Source organism: Nipponia nippon, unplaced genomic scaffold (genome assembly GCF_047370975.1).
Source record: "Nipponia nippon isolate SJK-2023a ecotype South Korea unplaced genomic scaffold, ASM4737097v1 scaffold_3, whole genome shotgun sequence".
Classification (NCBI taxonomy): Eukaryota; Metazoa; Chordata; class Aves; order Pelecaniformes; family Threskiornithidae; genus Nipponia; species Nipponia nippon.
In genome coordinates, this window is record NW_028262347.1 from 109,857,978 (window position 1) to 109,876,903 (window position 18,926).

General features: G+C 35.9%; 1 protein-coding gene across 3 annotated transcripts in view; it reads right to left on the minus strand.

Annotated features, from left to right (window-relative positions):
• The window catches only part of KNDC1 (kinase non-catalytic C-lobe domain containing 1), a 68,548-nt gene that overhangs the window by 29,443 nt on the left and 20,179 nt on the right, over positions 1-18,926 (minus strand). For all 3 annotated transcript variants that reach the window (XM_087767061.1, XM_087767062.1, XM_087767060.1), the window contains exons 4-7: positions 12,692-12,838; positions 10,405-10,522; positions 9,026-10,047; positions 924-1,038 (exon numbers count right to left, since the gene is read on the minus strand). In XM_087767061.1, the coding sequence (XP_087623187.1) occupies positions 924-1,038; positions 9,026-10,047; positions 10,405-10,522; positions 12,692-12,838 (1,402 nt within the window). The remainder of the gene's footprint in view (positions 1-923; positions 1,039-9,025; positions 10,048-10,404; positions 10,523-12,691; positions 12,839-18,926) is intronic.

An 18,926-nucleotide genomic window follows, 5' to 3' on the forward strand; every position in this document is an offset into this window, starting at 1 on the left:
CAAAACCAGGACACCTTTTTAACAGTTTTATATCATGAAAGATAAAATAGCTGAAGCTGAAAACCTAAAAGATGCTGTAAGTTTTCTGTACCTTACTATCCAATTGTTTATATTCAGTTACAGACTTCAAACTCATCCCTGTCCAAACCCCCAAAAGCAGGCTTTTTAAATCAAGAAAAAGGAAAGGCAGGGTGGCGGTGGTGGTAACCTCTGCTCTATTTATCAGAACTGCTACAGATTTATTATTAGTATAAGCTAAACCAACATCCAGAACACCTATGGAAATTTAGGATGGTCTTCTCCCAAGTCACATACAACTTATTCCAATTCTGTCAAAGGACAGTTCCCCGTTCCTCTCTCAGAAGTTGACTTCTGATAATTCTTCTATAAACTGAAGCATAGGGAATATGGAAGGAGTAATGTCATGACAAGATCCTGGGTGCGTTAAACTGACAAAGCCCTGTATTATCAAAAATATGTCAGGAATCGTTCGTCACAAAGAAATCCAGGCAAGAGAGGAAATTTTATGTTTATGTATATATAAAACTTATTTCCTCCTGCTTTCAAGATACAAGTCCCAAGTGCTTTTCTTAAAAGTCACAGTACAGTCTCTCCATCCCCAAAATGTCGAAACACAAAATTTGTTTCATTGCTTGAAGTCATAAAGATTTGTTTCCTCCGCAAAAGCCATCAAAACTCGAAATAAAGAGAAAAGAAGGCATTCTTCTATATACAGAAGAAAACTCCAAATTGAGTAAAAATTCTAACTCGCAATTTAAGAGAGTGAAGTTAGAAATATCGCCTATTATTTTTCCTGCACACAAAATGAAAGTTGAGGTATTTTGCATCAACAGTATAAAGAAAACATTAATACAGTGAACATAAATAACTAAGCAAGTATTTCAAGATAATTAAGACTATACCTGGATAATCTATGCAAGTCTGCAGAGTACATAAACACTCGTGACATAATGCCCAGAGTTCATAGTCTTTCAGAGGTTTACCATACCAGGACAACAGGAGTTTGAGAGAGATCCACTGAAAAAAAGAGTGAGGATGCAGAAAGTTATTAAAAATTATCACAAACCAAAAATGTTTAGTGATGCAACAAAAAAGTAAATCCTAATATACAACGCACTCACCTAAAAAGCATTAAGAAAAGGTATTTATTGCACTTGCCAGTAATAATTAATAATACTTCTTATTGAAAAAAACATTGCACAGTTAGCTGTATAGATGAACCAGTAGTTTCTTAATTGCATAACAAAAGTGTAAATCAAGTGAGATTTCAGCAAGATTAAAAGTGTTTCAGGAAAAGTGAACTGTTTGGAAGCTCTTTCTTATCATATGAAGGAAAGACTCTTTTAGAATGTCAAAGATGACACATAATTATAGGGACACCACCTAGACTTAAAAAGATAAAAATCCAAATGATCACCACCACCAAAAAAATCCCACATTCAAGTTCTGATTTACCCTGACAGTCGCATTACAAGTCTTACCTTAAAGATTTCATCAACATTTCTTGTTCTTCTGTGAAAGATGTTAACAATATTGACAGGATTAATGACAGGTTTATTTGAAGTCCAAGCACGTTGTTCTGTTTTTAATCACTGGCTGCTCAATTTGTAGCAACAGCATTTATTTTTCTAGTTATCAGTTTAGCTTTTGATAACTAGCATAACACCTTAATGTGACAAAGGTACTGCTCCATGGAAACTTACTGTTCTTCAGAGAAACCATGTTTTATATTTTGAGATTTTTTTTGGGGGGTGAATATAAGAACTTGCCATTGATAGTACTGCACAGACACCTTCCAGATCAAGCTGTGCTAATAGAAGAGCTTATCACTACTAGTGGCTCTTGACATCAGCTGGACTTTACGATCTCCATTCATCTACCAAAGGAACAGTAAAAAATTCACCGTAGGCAGAAACCTCTGGTTAGAGCAGACCCATCCAACCAGTTTAAAAAAAAGCACAGCATGTTTTCTGTTGCATATGCAGCCCTAAGATAGTAAACTATCCCTAAATGTCAACTTTAGGCCATGTTGGGGAAAAGAACTACCAGAAGCAATGCAGGAGTAACTCTGGAAAAAAAAACAAAACAAAACTGGAGCACAGGAGACAAACAAAAATAGAAACCTCTGAACTGTTCTGTTGTTTTTATAGACACCTTTCTATCCCAATCAATGTTTGTAAAAAGGGTCTCTCTCACACACGATGGTAGTACATCATTACATTTGACAAACCAGTCTCTGCACTGCATTTACTGCAGTCAATTTTTCATGATCTTGGCTATGAAACACCCTTCAGTGAGGCACTATTTAGATTTTATCATAAAATATGTAATGAACAGACTACTGCATTAACTTTCATCAAGATTAACAAACAGAAATAGCTTCCCTGCGATCTATGGGGAGGAGGAGAAGAACCATATTAATTTCTGTAGCTGAAACTTTGTTTAATTTTTACCAGAAGACCTTCTCAAGGAATGTAGTACTTCGGGCTCATACTGTTTAAATATTCCTTGAAGGTGAACCAGATAAACTACAAATTTTTAACAAGATGTGCCAGCAAACACACCTTTTGATTTACTTAAAATGTTTTATAGTCTGGCTACCTCTAACACACATAAAAGTGAATTTGGTGCTTTTATTCTCCTAATCTCCATTGTGGTACATCACAAAAATTAGTAACTTCAGCATAGACAGATTTGAAGCCAGGTAATAAGGTTAAGCTTCATTCCCAAATTTTGCTATCACCAGCATCCTGGAGTGCAAAATTCTTACATCAATGTATTCCTTCATTATACCTAGAAAAGTCAGCTCTTGAATTGTATGATAAAAAATAAAAATCAATTACACAGCAGGAAGGAAGCAGTCAGATAGTCAAAAGAATTAATTTAGTCTAGAGAATATTCAAAATAGAGCTTCATACTGCTGATTGATTACTATCCCTGATCAGCGCTGCATTCCCCCCTCCATAGCACCCTGGTTCTCACATGCCTCAAATGTCTTTGCTCACAGACACTTTACACTAAAAGCAGCAGCCAAATCTTCAAATTCACCCTGCACAGCTGACACGAATGGAGAAAAATCAAAACAGAAATTCCACAGACTGACTAGAGCATTAAGAAGGTTTTCGGATTTGGGAATATTGTTGTCATAAGCACACACTGCTGCCATAAGTTTCTCTGTAAGAGGATCCCTCCTCTTGACATGTATGTCCCTAGTGGCTCTAAAAGCTGCAGTGGAGAAAGATGGACTTCCTCTATCGCATATACAAATCACCTCTCACTTCAGGAGAAGGCGATGAATAGCTAGCAAGGGGAAAAAGAACCTCATGCTAAACTGGAGACTGAAGTTAGTTGTACAGCAGAAAGCTGAAAGATATTTCTCATCACTTCTGGGATATCCAAGCTCTCTAGAGGAAGAAAGAAAATAGGAAGGAACCCTAAGAGCAACAGCCAAATTTATGATAAGAAAGAAGAAAGTGTCAATGATGTAAGATAACAAAACAGAGGATGAAAAGGCACCAGAAACTGAAATTCGGTTTCAGAAGAAAAAAGGATGTAGGAAAAGCAAATCTTAGCAGAAGTGAGAATCACTGCCATCCACAGGATTAACCAAATTAACCTGAGTCAGGGAAAAAAAGGATGCAGTCTGGTTACAGATTGGTGAACTTTATTTAAATGCATACCCTCATTGTTTTTCTCTGGCAAGCATCCTAAAGAAAGATTAAACTTCAAATATTAATATTGCTAGCTAGTATTCATTTGCTAGTTGTTCTCTTGTGATGCTAATAACTGACTGCATTGCTATTGTCTCTCCCCACCTTGACCATATCAAAAGATTATTTTTATTCCTGAAAAGAATACCTGAGAAGGTCATTCTTCTAGTGCCCTAATCATTCCAAATGCCCACCTTCCTATTCCAGAAAGACAGAATTCTGGAAGACTTCACCTGAAGACTGAGGGTTCAGACCTGCTGGGGACTTGTCTTTCTAACATCTTGTAAAAGTTACCTGATATAGTCAAGGTACATGATAAGACATGTTTCATCACACATTTACATCTGTGATGAAAAATAAATGCAGTCTGGTTAAAATAGTTTCCAAATGAAAAAAAAATACACTTCTCAACCTAACGTTATAAGGCATTTTTTATTTAAGCCTCAAAGCAGGTATTTAATGCAATGCACATTGAAATTCCACTGAACTTGTTTATGTTTTGGTAAACATTTAAGTGTAAAACCTCCCTTATTTAGGCATCTGTCTCAGATTTGGTTGTTCTGTTTTGTTTTTTAACATGCAGCGCTCTGATTCATGGCTATTACTATCCCCTACAACTTCCAAAAACCCCACTCAACCACCAAGAAAAAAAAAATCTGAAGTGCTGGAAAACATATGATTAAAATTTTTAGTCAAACTGCCTGTAGCATGCGTTGTTTCTTAACTATCTATTCAGACATTTTAGGAAAGCAAGCTCAAGACAACTGTTCAGCATCCATAGGCCCCAAGTCCACTTCATTTAAAGCCTTAACATTATTTTAATACTGATATAAAACATTTGTTAATATATTATCACCAGTGGAATTACACTAAAGAGCAAACAAGATTATAATCCAGTGCCCCTTCCTGAAATTTTTTCTTCATGTTCTAAAACAGACCTTTTCATAACAGGATTTATATAACCCAGTTTTTAAAATCAGAAGATGTTTTTCACAGCACAGAAATTTTGACAGAAAATAAGAAAAAGCCACATGACTGATTATTGCCTACAGCTACATACTGGTGACATTTTGTTTGATGCCAAAAAGATTGCATTTTAAACCTCACTTCTTGAAAAAGCGATGTTTTTTCTTCAGTGCTGCAAAGATCATTTAACAGATCTTTTATTTCGTTGTTGGTACCAGAATGGTAAAACCAAACTTTTCAAAGGATTCAGACTATGCCAACGTACGATATTTTATGAACAACAATGCTGGCATATTTTAAACAGCCAAAGCAAGCAAGATTTTCATTATTCTTTTCTTAATAAGTACTATTCTCGGAATAGAGAACTTTTCTTTCCTTCAAGTGTTATTTCCCCAGTGTTCAAGTGTAATTCTGTAGCTACACGGCTTTTCACTTCTCTCATGCTTGACTGGGTATGAATGATCAACAGAAAACAAATGTGTATATATGCCAGGTTCCCATTAACCCTTCCCATGTAAAGGCCAGAGCATCTGAACCACAGAGAAACATTTAAAAGCATTAGAGATGAGACACACCTGATTGGAATGAAATTGGTTAGAGAAATAAAAGATCCCCACTCAAACTTGAAGTGAAAAATATTTATTTATGGCATGCAAAACTATAAAAATTACTAGGAAAACCCTCACAAGATACATTGCAGTAGCCAGACACAAGCAAGCAAGTATTTTTAGTAACGCTTACTAGCAGTAAAGCACACAACATTAAGAAGCAGTGTTGGGGTATTAGAAAAATATTGTCCACTGGAGAAGTATTATTGACAGGTAAGAAAAACTGTCTGTTCTCCAGAGTAGACAAGGTTGATCTTCAACCGGATGGGACTGGTATTGCACTTTCTCTAAAGAACAAGAAATATTTAAAGAGATGCTAGAGATACTATTCTAAAAGCTCTATTTGCTGCAATCATGCTTATCTGTTATAGAGAACTAGTGAAAGAGCAGCGCTGTAAATCTTCTGAGGTGTTTTCCATTTAGCCCAGAAGATAGAAATCACATTAGTTGGGGCTTCACATTTTTTGTGCCTTTGCAGTAAATGAACAAACTCTCAGACTTAAGTTTTAGCTTCTTAAAAAAAAAAAAAAACAAAAAACCACAAAAAAAGCAAAGCAACATTTTTAGGTATTTGGTAAAATTCTGGCACAGAGAAATGAAAGGGAACTTGAAAGTGTACAGTATCACCAGTTGTAACTTCTTCACATAAGGGATAGCACAGTATGGCTTTATTTTTGCAACTGTCAGGAGATAAGACAAAGGCAGAAACTGCTATGTTTCAGAAGCCTGAGGAATAAAATCTGTTTTCCAGAAGAGGAAAAAGAAGCTGAAAGCATTAAAAAGAATGCCTCCCTTCTCTAAGAAGACTTAGAACAGAGTCTGTCATACAGTTCAATGACTACTGAAAATGAATGACCCCCCTTCAGAAAACAAACAAAGATTACCAGGCTAGAAGCTCAGCATTTCAGGGAATAGACACCCATTTCAGAAACCTAGGTATTGCTCACAGATGTTGATATATTCAAATGCTTTTTTCCTCCCTACAGCAGTTAAATAACCAAAGATGGCTTTGTTTTGGTGGGGGTTTTTTTGTTGGTTTTTTTTTGTTTGTTTGGTTTGTTTGTTTGTTTTTAAGACCAACTTGGGATTTTAACAAGCTCTAAAGAGCATAATATTTTCATGTGGCAGAACCTGAACATTTGCTGGAATTGATTATTTTAAAAAGAATATAGAGTATGAGTCCATCAAACTTTCCTTCTACTGAAAACACAGCTATAAAACTCTGGTTTCATAGACAACAGCCACCCTGCTGTCTTCATTTCAGATCATATGTATTACAACACTGCTTATTAGGGTAACTGGAATAATTGTTACCTTTTCTAATTCACTGAGATTGTCCTGTGAATTCAGTGGGAGCAGGATAACCTCACTTCTGCTAAGAGCCTACTTATTTAGAGGAATGAAATTCTGTTCAGGCTGAAAGAACACTTTATTTAAATTGATGATGAAATATTTGAAGAAAAAGAGGATTTCAGAAAAATGGCAGAATAACCTGAAAACATTTTGATTTACTTTTCTTTGTGCCAGTCTCAAGTGCTGTTGCAAGAAAAGCAAACAGGACTTTTGTTACGGCTTTTAAATCATGCAAGGATTTTGAGAAACTACAATTCTGAGGAAGATTATTTTCTTGAAAACATCTTCAGGTACCCAGACTTAAACTGCTGTCCTGATAATCCAGTGAGGATGGAATACAGGTCTTATTTGAACAGATTTTTTTTCCTCCTTAAAGAACCCCTATCAATACACTCAATTTATGTTTTTAAGTGACAGCAGCTTATTCACCGCACCTCTCTAGTTAACACAGAGGCTTAAGTAAGCCCACTTCCACCTCCAGGCAAGTGACTTAAGTGTGGTACCTTTATTTCTTGGAATGAAAAATCCCCAGCAAAACAGCTGCAGGGGTTTTATAGTCATCTGATGGCCTTAGCTGTCCTCTCCATGACCAGCATGCAAGTTAATTCCTAGGTTTACACAGTTTAGCATAAAAAAATATAAAACCTCCATTCAGAAAAAAGGTATTTGCACATAAGATGAAAGACAGTTGTTTCTTTTGCTTGAATACCAAGACAGATCTAGATTTCTGTATACTAACAAGCTTTCTCACAAGAAGTCAGTGCCTGAAATCACTACGATCCTTGTTAGAAATACATGCACGTCTACCAAATGAAGCAGGTCCATGTAAATTCAGAGTAACAAATGACATAGCAAAAGAAGATGACTTTGGAATGACTATAAATCTGATTATTACTTTGCACTCTCTTCTGAATATGTAAGGTTGCATAGTCCAGAGCAGGAAGAAAAAAAAAAAAAAAAAAAGACCTTTTCCCACAGTCTGAAGAATGAATCTGCAGGATTTAAAAACTAAATAAAGGATTCAATATGTATACAATGAGTAACTCCCTCAGAGAGCAAAACCATGCCACGTGGTACTTATCCACATTTACTATCCTCCTGCATTATGAATTTAACAAGTGCACGTTATTGAGGGGAGAAGAGACAGGAAAGGGAAAAAAGCAGTTAGACCAGAATCCTCAATGTTGCATTTTTTTTAGCTGTGATGAACCAAGGATCTTTACACACTTGACAGACCTAGGTTACTACTCCAGTGGAGGTGTTTGTGCAAGGTGAAAAGAGGTATGGATGCAGACTGAAAATAACCCTGGATGCCACTGCATGGGATGGCTGGAAGACTGGCTATTAGGCAAGGCAAATGGGGCTGAGTTGTCAGTAGACAAGTAAGGAAGAAACCCAACATCTTCACCTAAGCATAATTTCTGGAAATGAAATACGTGAAGTTTGTGCTGCTCTTTTTAATCAAGTCACAGCAAGGCTGGAGAAGCATCAGCCATCCTGCATTTTTAGCCAGCAGCTCTCCTATCACATGGATTGTTTACATCTCTTTAAGTGTGGCACAAGAAAAAAAACCATCTAGTCAGAGACCAAACTTGTCCACCCTGAAAATATGTAATTTAGGCAGAGATCATACTACACTATCTATCTAACAAATTCTAGTAGACTAATATCAGCTCTCCCTCTTCTTATTTGGCTATTTATAAAGATGAAATGCTTGAGACAACATAGCCATCATATTGTGCACATATTTGAATTCTATCATGAAATATACATAACAAACACAGAGGCGGCAATTTAAGAACACAGAACAGATACAGCATATGTACAGTTTCTGAAAACTTAAATGCACACGTAGATTAAAAAAAAGTGGAGTCTTTTCACCTCCCGAAGCAGATGGGATATTGCCATTGATTTCAATGAGGTCAGGCTTACAGTCAGGAACTCTGCAATTTTCATAAGCACCTGGGAGGCCCACTGCAAGGTAGTGAACTTTATGCATTGACAGTAATGTAAACAGTTAAAAAACTACATATGCTTTGGTAATGTTCTCTTACAAATGTAATCAACTATTAAGTATGTCACTCTAACACACTAGCAAGAATACTCCATTTGTAAAAAAAAAAAAATTTAAAATGAAAGTTGATTTTGCAATAGCATAAATTTCACTGTACCACTTTACTTTTAAAGAGGGAAAAAAGGATGACCATGTTTCCAATATTAACTCTTAAATTGTGCAGACTGGCAAAATTAGATTTTCCAGGATGCTAAAGGGGGCGAGGGGGGGAAGCAATCACACAGTATTTAAGTCATTTCATCTCCACATAAGTGACTACAGCAACTATATAATGAAGACTTTATTTTTACTACCTGCTCATTACTTTTGATTTCTGACCCTCTGCCTCCACAAAGATTATCTTCATTATTGTTTGCACTCATCGCACCGTTGCTCAATTCTGGAGACCTAATTAGGTTTGATCCATATCTGTTCCCACTGGGTTTTGTCGTTAACACTGACGCCATCTTGTTAAAATGTGGTAAAGAATTTTCATTTGACCCTTGAAAAGTTTCAGAAGAGTCTTCCAACGCCATGTAGTTGTCTAGCATTTTTGCTCCAGCAATTGATTGATTTGGGCCTTTTAGCATACCAGCTGTATTTGGCATTTCAGAGGTAGCATCCGAACAGTCTTCTTTGTGATCAGATGAAGCAAAACCTATCTTTTTACCATTAATAAGTGACATATGTTCTTCTAGATTCATGCCAGACACCTGTGTGCATACACACGGAGCTTCTAAATGACGATCATTAACCTGGTGATTCTTTGGTTCTATTTTTGGTGGACTACTAAGAGCAAACGAATTAAGATTTCCCTTTGAAAAAACAACCTCATTATTATTGTCTAGAGGTAGTGACTCTTGTATTAGCAAGTGATTTTTCCTAGCTAGTGGTCCACTGTTGGTTACAGAAGTAAAAAAGTTATTTGTATCTGCAGGTTCAAGTGGTAGCTTTGGAAAGGTTTTAATTTTTCTCAAAGAACCTTTCTTAAAAATGCCATCTCTCTCCAGGTCAATAACACATGATTTTATATCCAAAGCAACACTAGCAAAACTGTCAGTATACACTGCATGTTTGTCCTCTTCTTTGCTCTTTGTAGCTTGAGTTGCAAGTTGAGAATGTTGAGTTTTCTCATTATCCAGATCAATTTGCATTTCCTTTAAACCACTTTCTCTGCCAGTCACCATAGTAACTACAGAAGAGTCCTTATGACAGGTAGCTGTCACATCTTCCACTGCAGATGAATCACCTGCTATGTTGTTTTTCTCATTTGAATATAATTTAGATCCCAAACTTCTCTGACACATTCTTCCCTTCCACATGTTATCACAGACATCTAGATGCAAAAAAACCAGATGCTTATATTAAATGTGTATTTAAACCTTGTAATCTTTCCTAATAAATCATTATATTGCTTTTTCTGTCACTGCTGTTACGTATATTCAGTATGTTACACAAATTAATTATTTTTGGACAAGTCACTTAATCATAAATGACACTCTAAATATAATAATTATGTTCATTAAGAGTTGTATGTCCCCTGCTCCCCACCCCCAATCCACAAATATTTAATAATGACTTTTTGATTTCTAAAAAGGAATCTATAACAGGAAAGTACACAAACATAGTATTTTAAAAATAATTAGATGTGTGAGGCAATATAAATTCTAGACTAAATACATTTTAAGGTTACCTTGAGAAGCACCAAATGATTCAATTGAAAGAACCCTTCTTCCAACAGCAGACAGGCTTCGACAAATATTACTTGATGAAGCAATCTTCAGTTTTTCTTCACATAATGACAAAATGCTCTAGAGAAAATTAGTGTTAAATACTTATTTAATAATGAATACATTTGTGAATTTTGACTAAAGTGAATCATGTTAACTCACACAGTACATCTGAATTTATACGATGCTACATTAGAGGTCTTTGTTGCACTGTTCATTATACTGTGTGTTTCTATTACGTGGATGAATTAATTTCTTATTTTTACCATGGGCTATCATGAAATTATTTAATACAGTTCAAGTTCTAGCCTACAGTTAGAACACTAAGAACAACTGATAAAAATTAATAATCTTAAATGTTATCCTTTATGAATAAGATACTGAAAATGTAAAAAGCTAGAGTGTGGATTATTTTTTAAACAGTCAGTGATTCCCTTGAATTGAGTGATATAGGCAGGATGATGAATGTTTTTATTACCAAAATTACATTAAAAGTAAATCCTGAATCTTTTAAAAACTGCAAAATACAAATATCTAGAAAGCACTATTCCCAAATAGAGAAAGCAATCATTATCAGGTCACAAGAAGAAATAGTCTTATACATCTCTCATCTGTAGCCTGAGCACCATTAGCACTGGTCTCATGCACAATTACAGACATTCAGACATTTAAAAACCTGTCACCATGGGCAGGAAGTAGACGAGAGCTGCCTCTCCAAATGCATCCCACTGTTTCCTCAGTAACTGTTCCTAGATAAACACTGATGAGACCTCATACAGCTCTGAGGAGCTGCTCTTACTTCCCCATTAACCTGCTCAGCTGCTATTCTGCTGTTGTGAGTGGAAGGAAGAAAATGGCTCTGTTGGTTCACATAACAGATTGAGGAAGGACAGGAAAAAATGAGACAGGTATCCAGCTGTGCTGGAGTCTAGTGAAAAGCCTAGAAAAGTCTATGGGTTTTCCCTCCATATAGCTCCCCCCACTCCTTTCCACCCAAGAAAAGGCCCAGAGGACAAGGAATGGAACAATCACAAAGCAACCTTCATATATTACCCTAGACCAGCCTTGACCCACTCTATTTTTGGGCTGATGTAAGTAGTCAGCAATAGCTTTCAGGGACTATAGACCAACTGGAGATGATAGGGAGTGCTATACAATCCCTTTCCTGACTACACTCAAAAGTAAATGAATAGAAATACAGGAGTTGATCAAGTAGGCTCTATGTCAGGAACGGTCTCCTGCCTGGGCAGTCCTCAACCAGGTAGCTAATATTATTTGCTTTATAAAAATTAATCTATTCATTCTTTTGTTGCAGCACTCTTTCTGCAAAGTATTGATTATAGGTGCTATACCACTTAGAACATACACTATCAACTCAGGGAAGAAGAAAAAAAAAACAACAAAAAAACAGAACAGAAAAGTAGGTAGCATTATTCTGAAGTAGAAGAACTGAATCCAAGAAAAGTCACATTTGGACAACTGTTATTCCCTGGCTATAGTCTGAAAGTCTGCAAAAATAATGTATTAAAGCTAAACTTTCACACATCAATGTCAAATAACACTGTATTAGGTAACCAACATTTAGAATGTAAATTCTTTGAAAACATCATCTTGAAAAATCCTGTATATCTTCAAATTCTTTCTAAAAATTAAAGGTAAAATAAGAGCCTAAATGGAATAAAATACAAACCCAATTAAGATTTCTAATCAAATACTACTGAACATTTATATATTTACAGAAAAACTAGTTATTAGCAATGCTTTGGACAACATTGCTTTGAACGTGCAAAGGAACAGAGGTTTCCTGGGGCATGGCTCCCTCCATCCCCTTCTTAAATGCAATCCAAACATCATTTGAGGCACCACACAAATTTCACAGCATAATGTCTGTGCTCTTATGTCTAATGACTCTCTCTCTCTCTCTCTCTCTCTCTCTCTCTCTCTCTCTCTGTGTAAACTAAATAATAAATGGGAAGAAACAGTTAATGAGAAAATTTAGATCCACAAATGTACTCACCCAACCTTCTTAAAAAATTTAATCACCGTAAAACATTTACATGCGCTTTTCAGGTTCCTTGTCTCCATTAGATAAGGAAGAAAGAAGAAATTCTGCTGAGTCAGGGAAATCCTCAGTTTTTTTGCAAAATCTGAGCATATTACATATAAAGACCATCTCTCTTTAATGAGCACACATGCAGAAATATTTTTGTCACTTTTTTTTAAACAAAAAATTATGTAGGGCTGTTTTACCTCAATATCTGGCCTATTTTCAGGATTTTCTTCTTGCATTTGTTCCAGTAGAGTATGCAGATCTTGCCCAAATTCTGATTCTGTCTCAGGTTCTACTATATATTCTATTGCTGCTTTCAATGTTGCACCCAAAGAATAGACGTGTGCCTGCATGAAGTTTAAAAAAAAAAGGCATTAAACATGCTACCAATTCTCTCTCTCCTGCCTGTTCTGAGATCACAAGGGATACAGCTTACATTGTTTTCATTTTTAACTTACAAGGTAACAGTTTACTGGAAAGGTGGTTTAATTTAATTGTTCTTACAATTCTTGCAATACAATTGTTCATCGGCTACAGTTAAATATAAAACTCAGCCCCCTGTGTGTGTGCAAGTAATATTTAAGTTCAGAAGCATGCTGGGAGATTGAAATGACACTCCTCTTAGCAGGGAAAAAAAATGAGCGTGACAAAGAACTTTATATATAGCAGTATTTTATAAGTGCTATCAAGCATAAAGAAAGCGAGCAGAAACAATACAGCATAATATCACTTGTCTCTGACGACACTTATGAAAGAATTTTAAGAAATACTCCACATTTGCCACCTCTGCTTCTCTTAAAGCCCAGAACCTTGTGATGAGCTCCAATAAAAATGGAGGTAAGCCAACAACTTTCTTAAATCTAGTGCTAACGTATTAGGTTTGCCATACAACACAGCTACCTCTTAATTTTAGAAGTTTTCTGCTTCTTAAAAAAAAAAAAAAAAAAAAAGACCTTTTCAGACCCACTTTAGCAGTGATGGTAATTTATCCATGTTGGTTTGTATTTTATTTTCATGTTCCAGAGAACACAATTCAGTAAAATTTATAACAAAGTTTATAAGTGCAAGTTTGTGTAAACCATTCAATGGTGATGTAGTGCAGCCAGGAATTCAAGTGCACTGAACACCGCCCTCCCAGGTTTACAAACACATACATAAATAAAAGAATAAAAGAATAAAAGAATGACCAAATGCATTAGTACAACGAATGTACATTAAATCTGGTTGTACTAATGCATTTACTATATGCTTTACCATTTTTCACCCTAGAAAGAGGACTGACTCTAAGGTCAAAAGCAATTTCCTCCCTCTCCTCCCCCAAATTTCCTCATTAAGGTGTATTATTGTCTCTAAATTGCATGAAGGGGAGGTGACTTGTTCTGCAGATATGCATATGTATTTACCTCCTAGTGAGGCAGGGCACCTCCTTGAAGGGGTGTGCAACACTACCTCATCAGGAAGCTGCGCGTGTGTGAGCGTGTAGCTTGGACAGTTCCACTCCTCCCCTCTCCTCCATGCCCCCCCCAAACGAAGAAAGCAAAAACTAGTGCTGACTGCTGGATTTAAAGTCTTAATTTAGCCTTGGGACACACAGCAAGATTAGGACAAAGGTCAGAAAAACAAACCACATGTCACCTGATCTAAAAAGAAAGATCAAAAATTTTTTTTTTGCAAAGCAGTAATTTCAGTCTTGAGTTCTACACTATTAACAACTTCACCATTACGCAGAAGAGGTAACTGAAGGCTTTTGGTTTTCTTTTGAGAATCTCAGAGGAACTCAGACAGGAATTGTTGTGATTTTTATTTTGATTTAGCAGAAGAATGAATGCTGTTCATCTGTTCCAAGAGAAAGGGTTACTCCCCCCCTCCATCTTCACCACATTAAGCTACTATAACCCATTTAGTGGCAGTAGCCCTGCTGAACTACACTGTTCACAGACTGGCACGACTTTTTTTTTTTGTGTAAGATACACCAGACTATATTGGGAAAAGGATATGAAACTATGAAGCCTGAGCAAATAACCCACTAACAAGGTGATGGGAAGACAATTATTTCTTCATACTTCCTGAAGTTACCACTACCCCCACCCATACTTATTTCAGCTGCAGAAAATGAACTCCACCCTGGCCTAACAGAGCTACTCAGAAAGGAAGTACAACTCTTATTAATAAATGTTTAGAGGATGGTCTTACAGTCCACACAAGTTAATTTCCTATAAAAAACTAGGTATAAATTAACACCTTTCTAAGCCTTCCCAAGACTAAAGGCCAGTAACTGTCTGGAGGGGAAAAAAAAAAAAAAAAAAAAAAAAAAAAATCTAGATTTACACTTTAGTGTATTACAATCTGTGGAAGAAATTTAACCAAAATTCCTTCCCCAACATGCAAGAATTTATGAAGATGGTTTTAAGGGTTTTTCCTGCTGACTGTTTCATAAGCTTTTGAACAGTGAAGAAGTGTAGAATGTAGAACTTATTCCTTTACTTTGACATTAAATACCCTGTTTCAGTGAGCTATGTCATTTTGCATTTCTCAATGGACAGGATAACAGAAAACTCAACATAAAGTTAAAAAAGAAGAAGGAAGCAAAGACAAACTCTTAAAAGTATAATACAGCTCTATTTAAAGAGCTTTTTGTATCAATGTAACATTGTACTGTGGTAGTTTAATATACTCGATATTAGTAAGTTATTCCATGTATCTGATATGATCTGCAACAAGTAACATCACCTCCACTCCACAAATTGACTTTAATAAAGAAAGAAATTAATCATTCCTCTAAGAACTGGAGGAAAAAAATCATAATGTACAAGTTATGGATGTACACTACGCAGAACAAGCAATGTCAGAATACCAGATGAAATAATGCCATATAGTGTGGGGACACCTTTGAATTCAGAAAGTACTTCCAAACAAAATAACCAATTTCAGCCTCCCTACACCACTCCTAACATCAGGAATGGGTAGAAGAATTGCTTTATTAGGAAAATTTGCTTTTAGACTCTAACATCCAGTATAAAACTGACACCAAGCTTCACTGATGATACTTTAAAGATAATATATTGCTTATGTGCTTTTACATCATGTGGCAAAAGTAAGCAACACATGACATTTGTACTCTATCAGCAAATCTTGCACTTCTATTTATTTAATATAGTGTTCTATTTATAGAAATGTTAATGTTAACAAAAGCAGCAGCAAAAAAAATTGATCTACTTATTCATTCTTGGGGGGTGGAGGGTGGGTGGGAGAAAAAGCAACTGAGACTCAGCCTCCAGAAACAGATAATGTTGTAACACTTGGCATGTCCTTAACAACTCACATCAAGAGACAGGCTGCAGCCATGAAGTAAGAATTAAAAATAGTTTACCTCAAATTGTCAACTTGACATATTTTTTTCCCTGTTTGGCATTTAGCAAACAGAATACTTGTCTGAAACTCAGTGTACTAGAATATGGGTGAAAGAGGTTCTTGTTCCTGCCTCCTCTTTTTTTTGTTCAGTTCAAAAGTGGTATTTTGCATGTGTCTACAGGCATCACTTTCAAGGATATTTTATCATTTGGACGTTACCTGTATGTTTAAGCCTCTTCAGGAGATGTGTGTGATTCCTCAGCATCTGATTTTATTTACGGAATGTAGTGTCTATTCCAAATACACAGTGCATAAAAATAAACGAGAGTTTATCTAGTCTTCTCTCAGTAAGAAATTCATAAGAAATAAAGTATTTCTTATAATACAGAAGAAGAAAGCATATCTGAATATAATCTCATGATATACAACTCAAATACCAACTCGAAAGGCAGGACAGAAAGATGAGAAAAACTTTACATTGAGGGAACAAAAAATTTGCCTTTTGACAAATTTTCTTCATCCACATGAGGATGGATGTGGACATTATAGGACACAGGAACAGGAAGGGTAGAGCAACATATTACTTCATCCCACTTTTTCCAATTAATAATTTCTGTTCACTGTGGGGTATAACTTATATCCCCTAGTCTGCCTTTAAAAGCACAAGTCTTTGAGATGCAAGTGGACAGGCTTCCACTCCCTCCATTTTGCTGACCTGTTTTAAAGAAGTTCACTGCATCTTTTCTTGTACAAGGGAAAGGCCAGTCTCATACTGAATAAAGAAAGAATTTTTCCCTGCACAGAAAATCGTTCTATTGAGGTACTTCCTTTCCTCTGACACCCAGGAAAGCCAGTTTTGAAGACGGCCATTTCAATCACCATAGCTTGTAATTAATTTCTTATGTCAAAACATTTACTGGGAACTTCAACATCTTTTCCAACTTGAAACTTTCTTTAATGTAAATCCCCTTTTTACCTTTCCCCTCTCCCAGCTCCCCAAACACCACCACTGCCACCCCCACAAGAAAAAGGAGAAAGAAAATCCAACTATTTAATTTCCTGAGCTGTCAGTACACATGGTTAATATGTAAGGTATTCCAACATAACCTTAAGTCTCCTGTCTGAACCGGAGCAATGAGAAAACGAGTCTGTGATCATCCACTAGGTGGGGCCTTCCCCAAGTTTATGCATCAAATCTGCTGCTTCTACTTACTGCACTGTTTAGAGACTTACGAAGAAAATTTCACTTTCTGGGAAAGGAGAGCAAGATGGTAAATGCAATAAATAAAGCAAATTCAGTAATATAAAATATCTAATGCTCACTAGAAGGGACTGCTCTCAATGAAAACTCTCTCACAATTAAGCTAATTATTTTTAGTATAAGGAGAGTAATAAACAAATAGGAAAGGGCAGCAAACAACTTTTCTTCTTCTCCTGGAAGGCAAGCAAAAACTGGTACTGTATTGGCAGTTAGGAATTTTCTTAAAGAATTAAGAAGGTTTTCTTCCTTAGTTTCTGGAAGAAAACCCACCTGTTTTAAATCTAGCTAAGGAGAATAGTTTTTGAATTATATGAACTTTTGCATTACGGGATAATAATATTAATAGCTGATAAATAGCATGCATTTCAAGAAAGTTCCAAAAGAAAAAACAAAAAACCAAAAAACCCCAAACAACCTCTTCACAATTCCTAAAGAGACTTTTAAGTTAAAGACTAAATGTAACTTGTTACAAAAAATACACAGACTGTGCTGGCAAGACCGCACTACAGTATCAGCTTCAAAAAGGATGGGGAGAAAGGGAGGAAGTCACATTAGGAAACCAGATCTCTAGATATGGTCTTAAAGAGTACATATACTCTTAGCCCAAAGTTAGCAAATCTAACAAGAATTGTAGGCAAAAATCACAATTGTACGCATCACTGGGAAGGCCATCATGGAAATAATGTGTCCTTTAAAAATCAAAATGGCAACACGACGAAAAGGTGTTTGAGAAAAGTCACAAGTATGATTTGAGGCCCTGAAAGTCTTCCTTTCAGCAACAGGCTAAGGGAGCTCATGTATTTCAGAGAAAAATTTGAAGGTCATAATCATTCAAGTAGCTTCAAATCAAGATAACTTCACTAAAGTGGCATAACAAGACTCAAAAGCAAAAAAAAGAAAAACAGCTAAAAATTCAAAAGGTGAAGATACTACATATTTTTAAAATGTTCAGGCTAAGTACTGGAAGCACTTACCAAGGCAGAAGACAGCTTCTGTCATAATGTTAAAATTTTATATCATGAGTGAAATATATTCAAAAAGGCTTCTGTCAATTTCAATCAAAAGTTACTTGGCTTGCTGCATGCCATTTTATGGCCGTTTAACACTATAGGAAGTGAAATCAGAGAACAGTAATGATCTGCTCTAGTTTTAAAATCTGGAAATCAAAAGATCAGGAGAGGAAGTAAAAGCTCCAAGCCTACACACAGAGTGTGACAGAGACTCTGTTGTATTACTGCTTGGCAGGGCTAAAGAACTAAGCTTCTATAGGAACTCATACTTGCCGGCAAACACTACCGAAAAAAGCTGACAAAAGAGCTTTTGAATAGTGACTGCATAAGCATTTAGCATATTGCAATTATGAATAATGACCATTTACTTTTTGTATTGAGATTTCACTGAGTTCAGAAATGTAGGTCTTCAGCAGAACTGAAAAAGACAGACCATAATAGAATGAATACTTCCTGTAAAGTATTTCTGACTAAGTGATAAGCTACAGAAATAGTGTAAGACAATTCTTGGTTTTGACATTCATAGTTGACCCTTATTTTACCTTGCAGTTTTTACTGAGGTTGCTGCACATATATAGATGTTTCCACCCTTTCACAATTCAAAGCATTTAGAGGTTCTGTAAATGAAAGCTTCAGTGTTGTTGTAAAACTCAAAGCTAACGCTTAAGAAAATTACTGTTGGAAGAAAACATTTAATATTTACCTTCGTCTTTTTTCAATGTACTTACTCTAAAATGCACTATTTTTATGCAAAAAGAAGTCAGACAGTAATATTCTTCAGCAACAAAATGAAATGGAAGCAGGCCTATTATT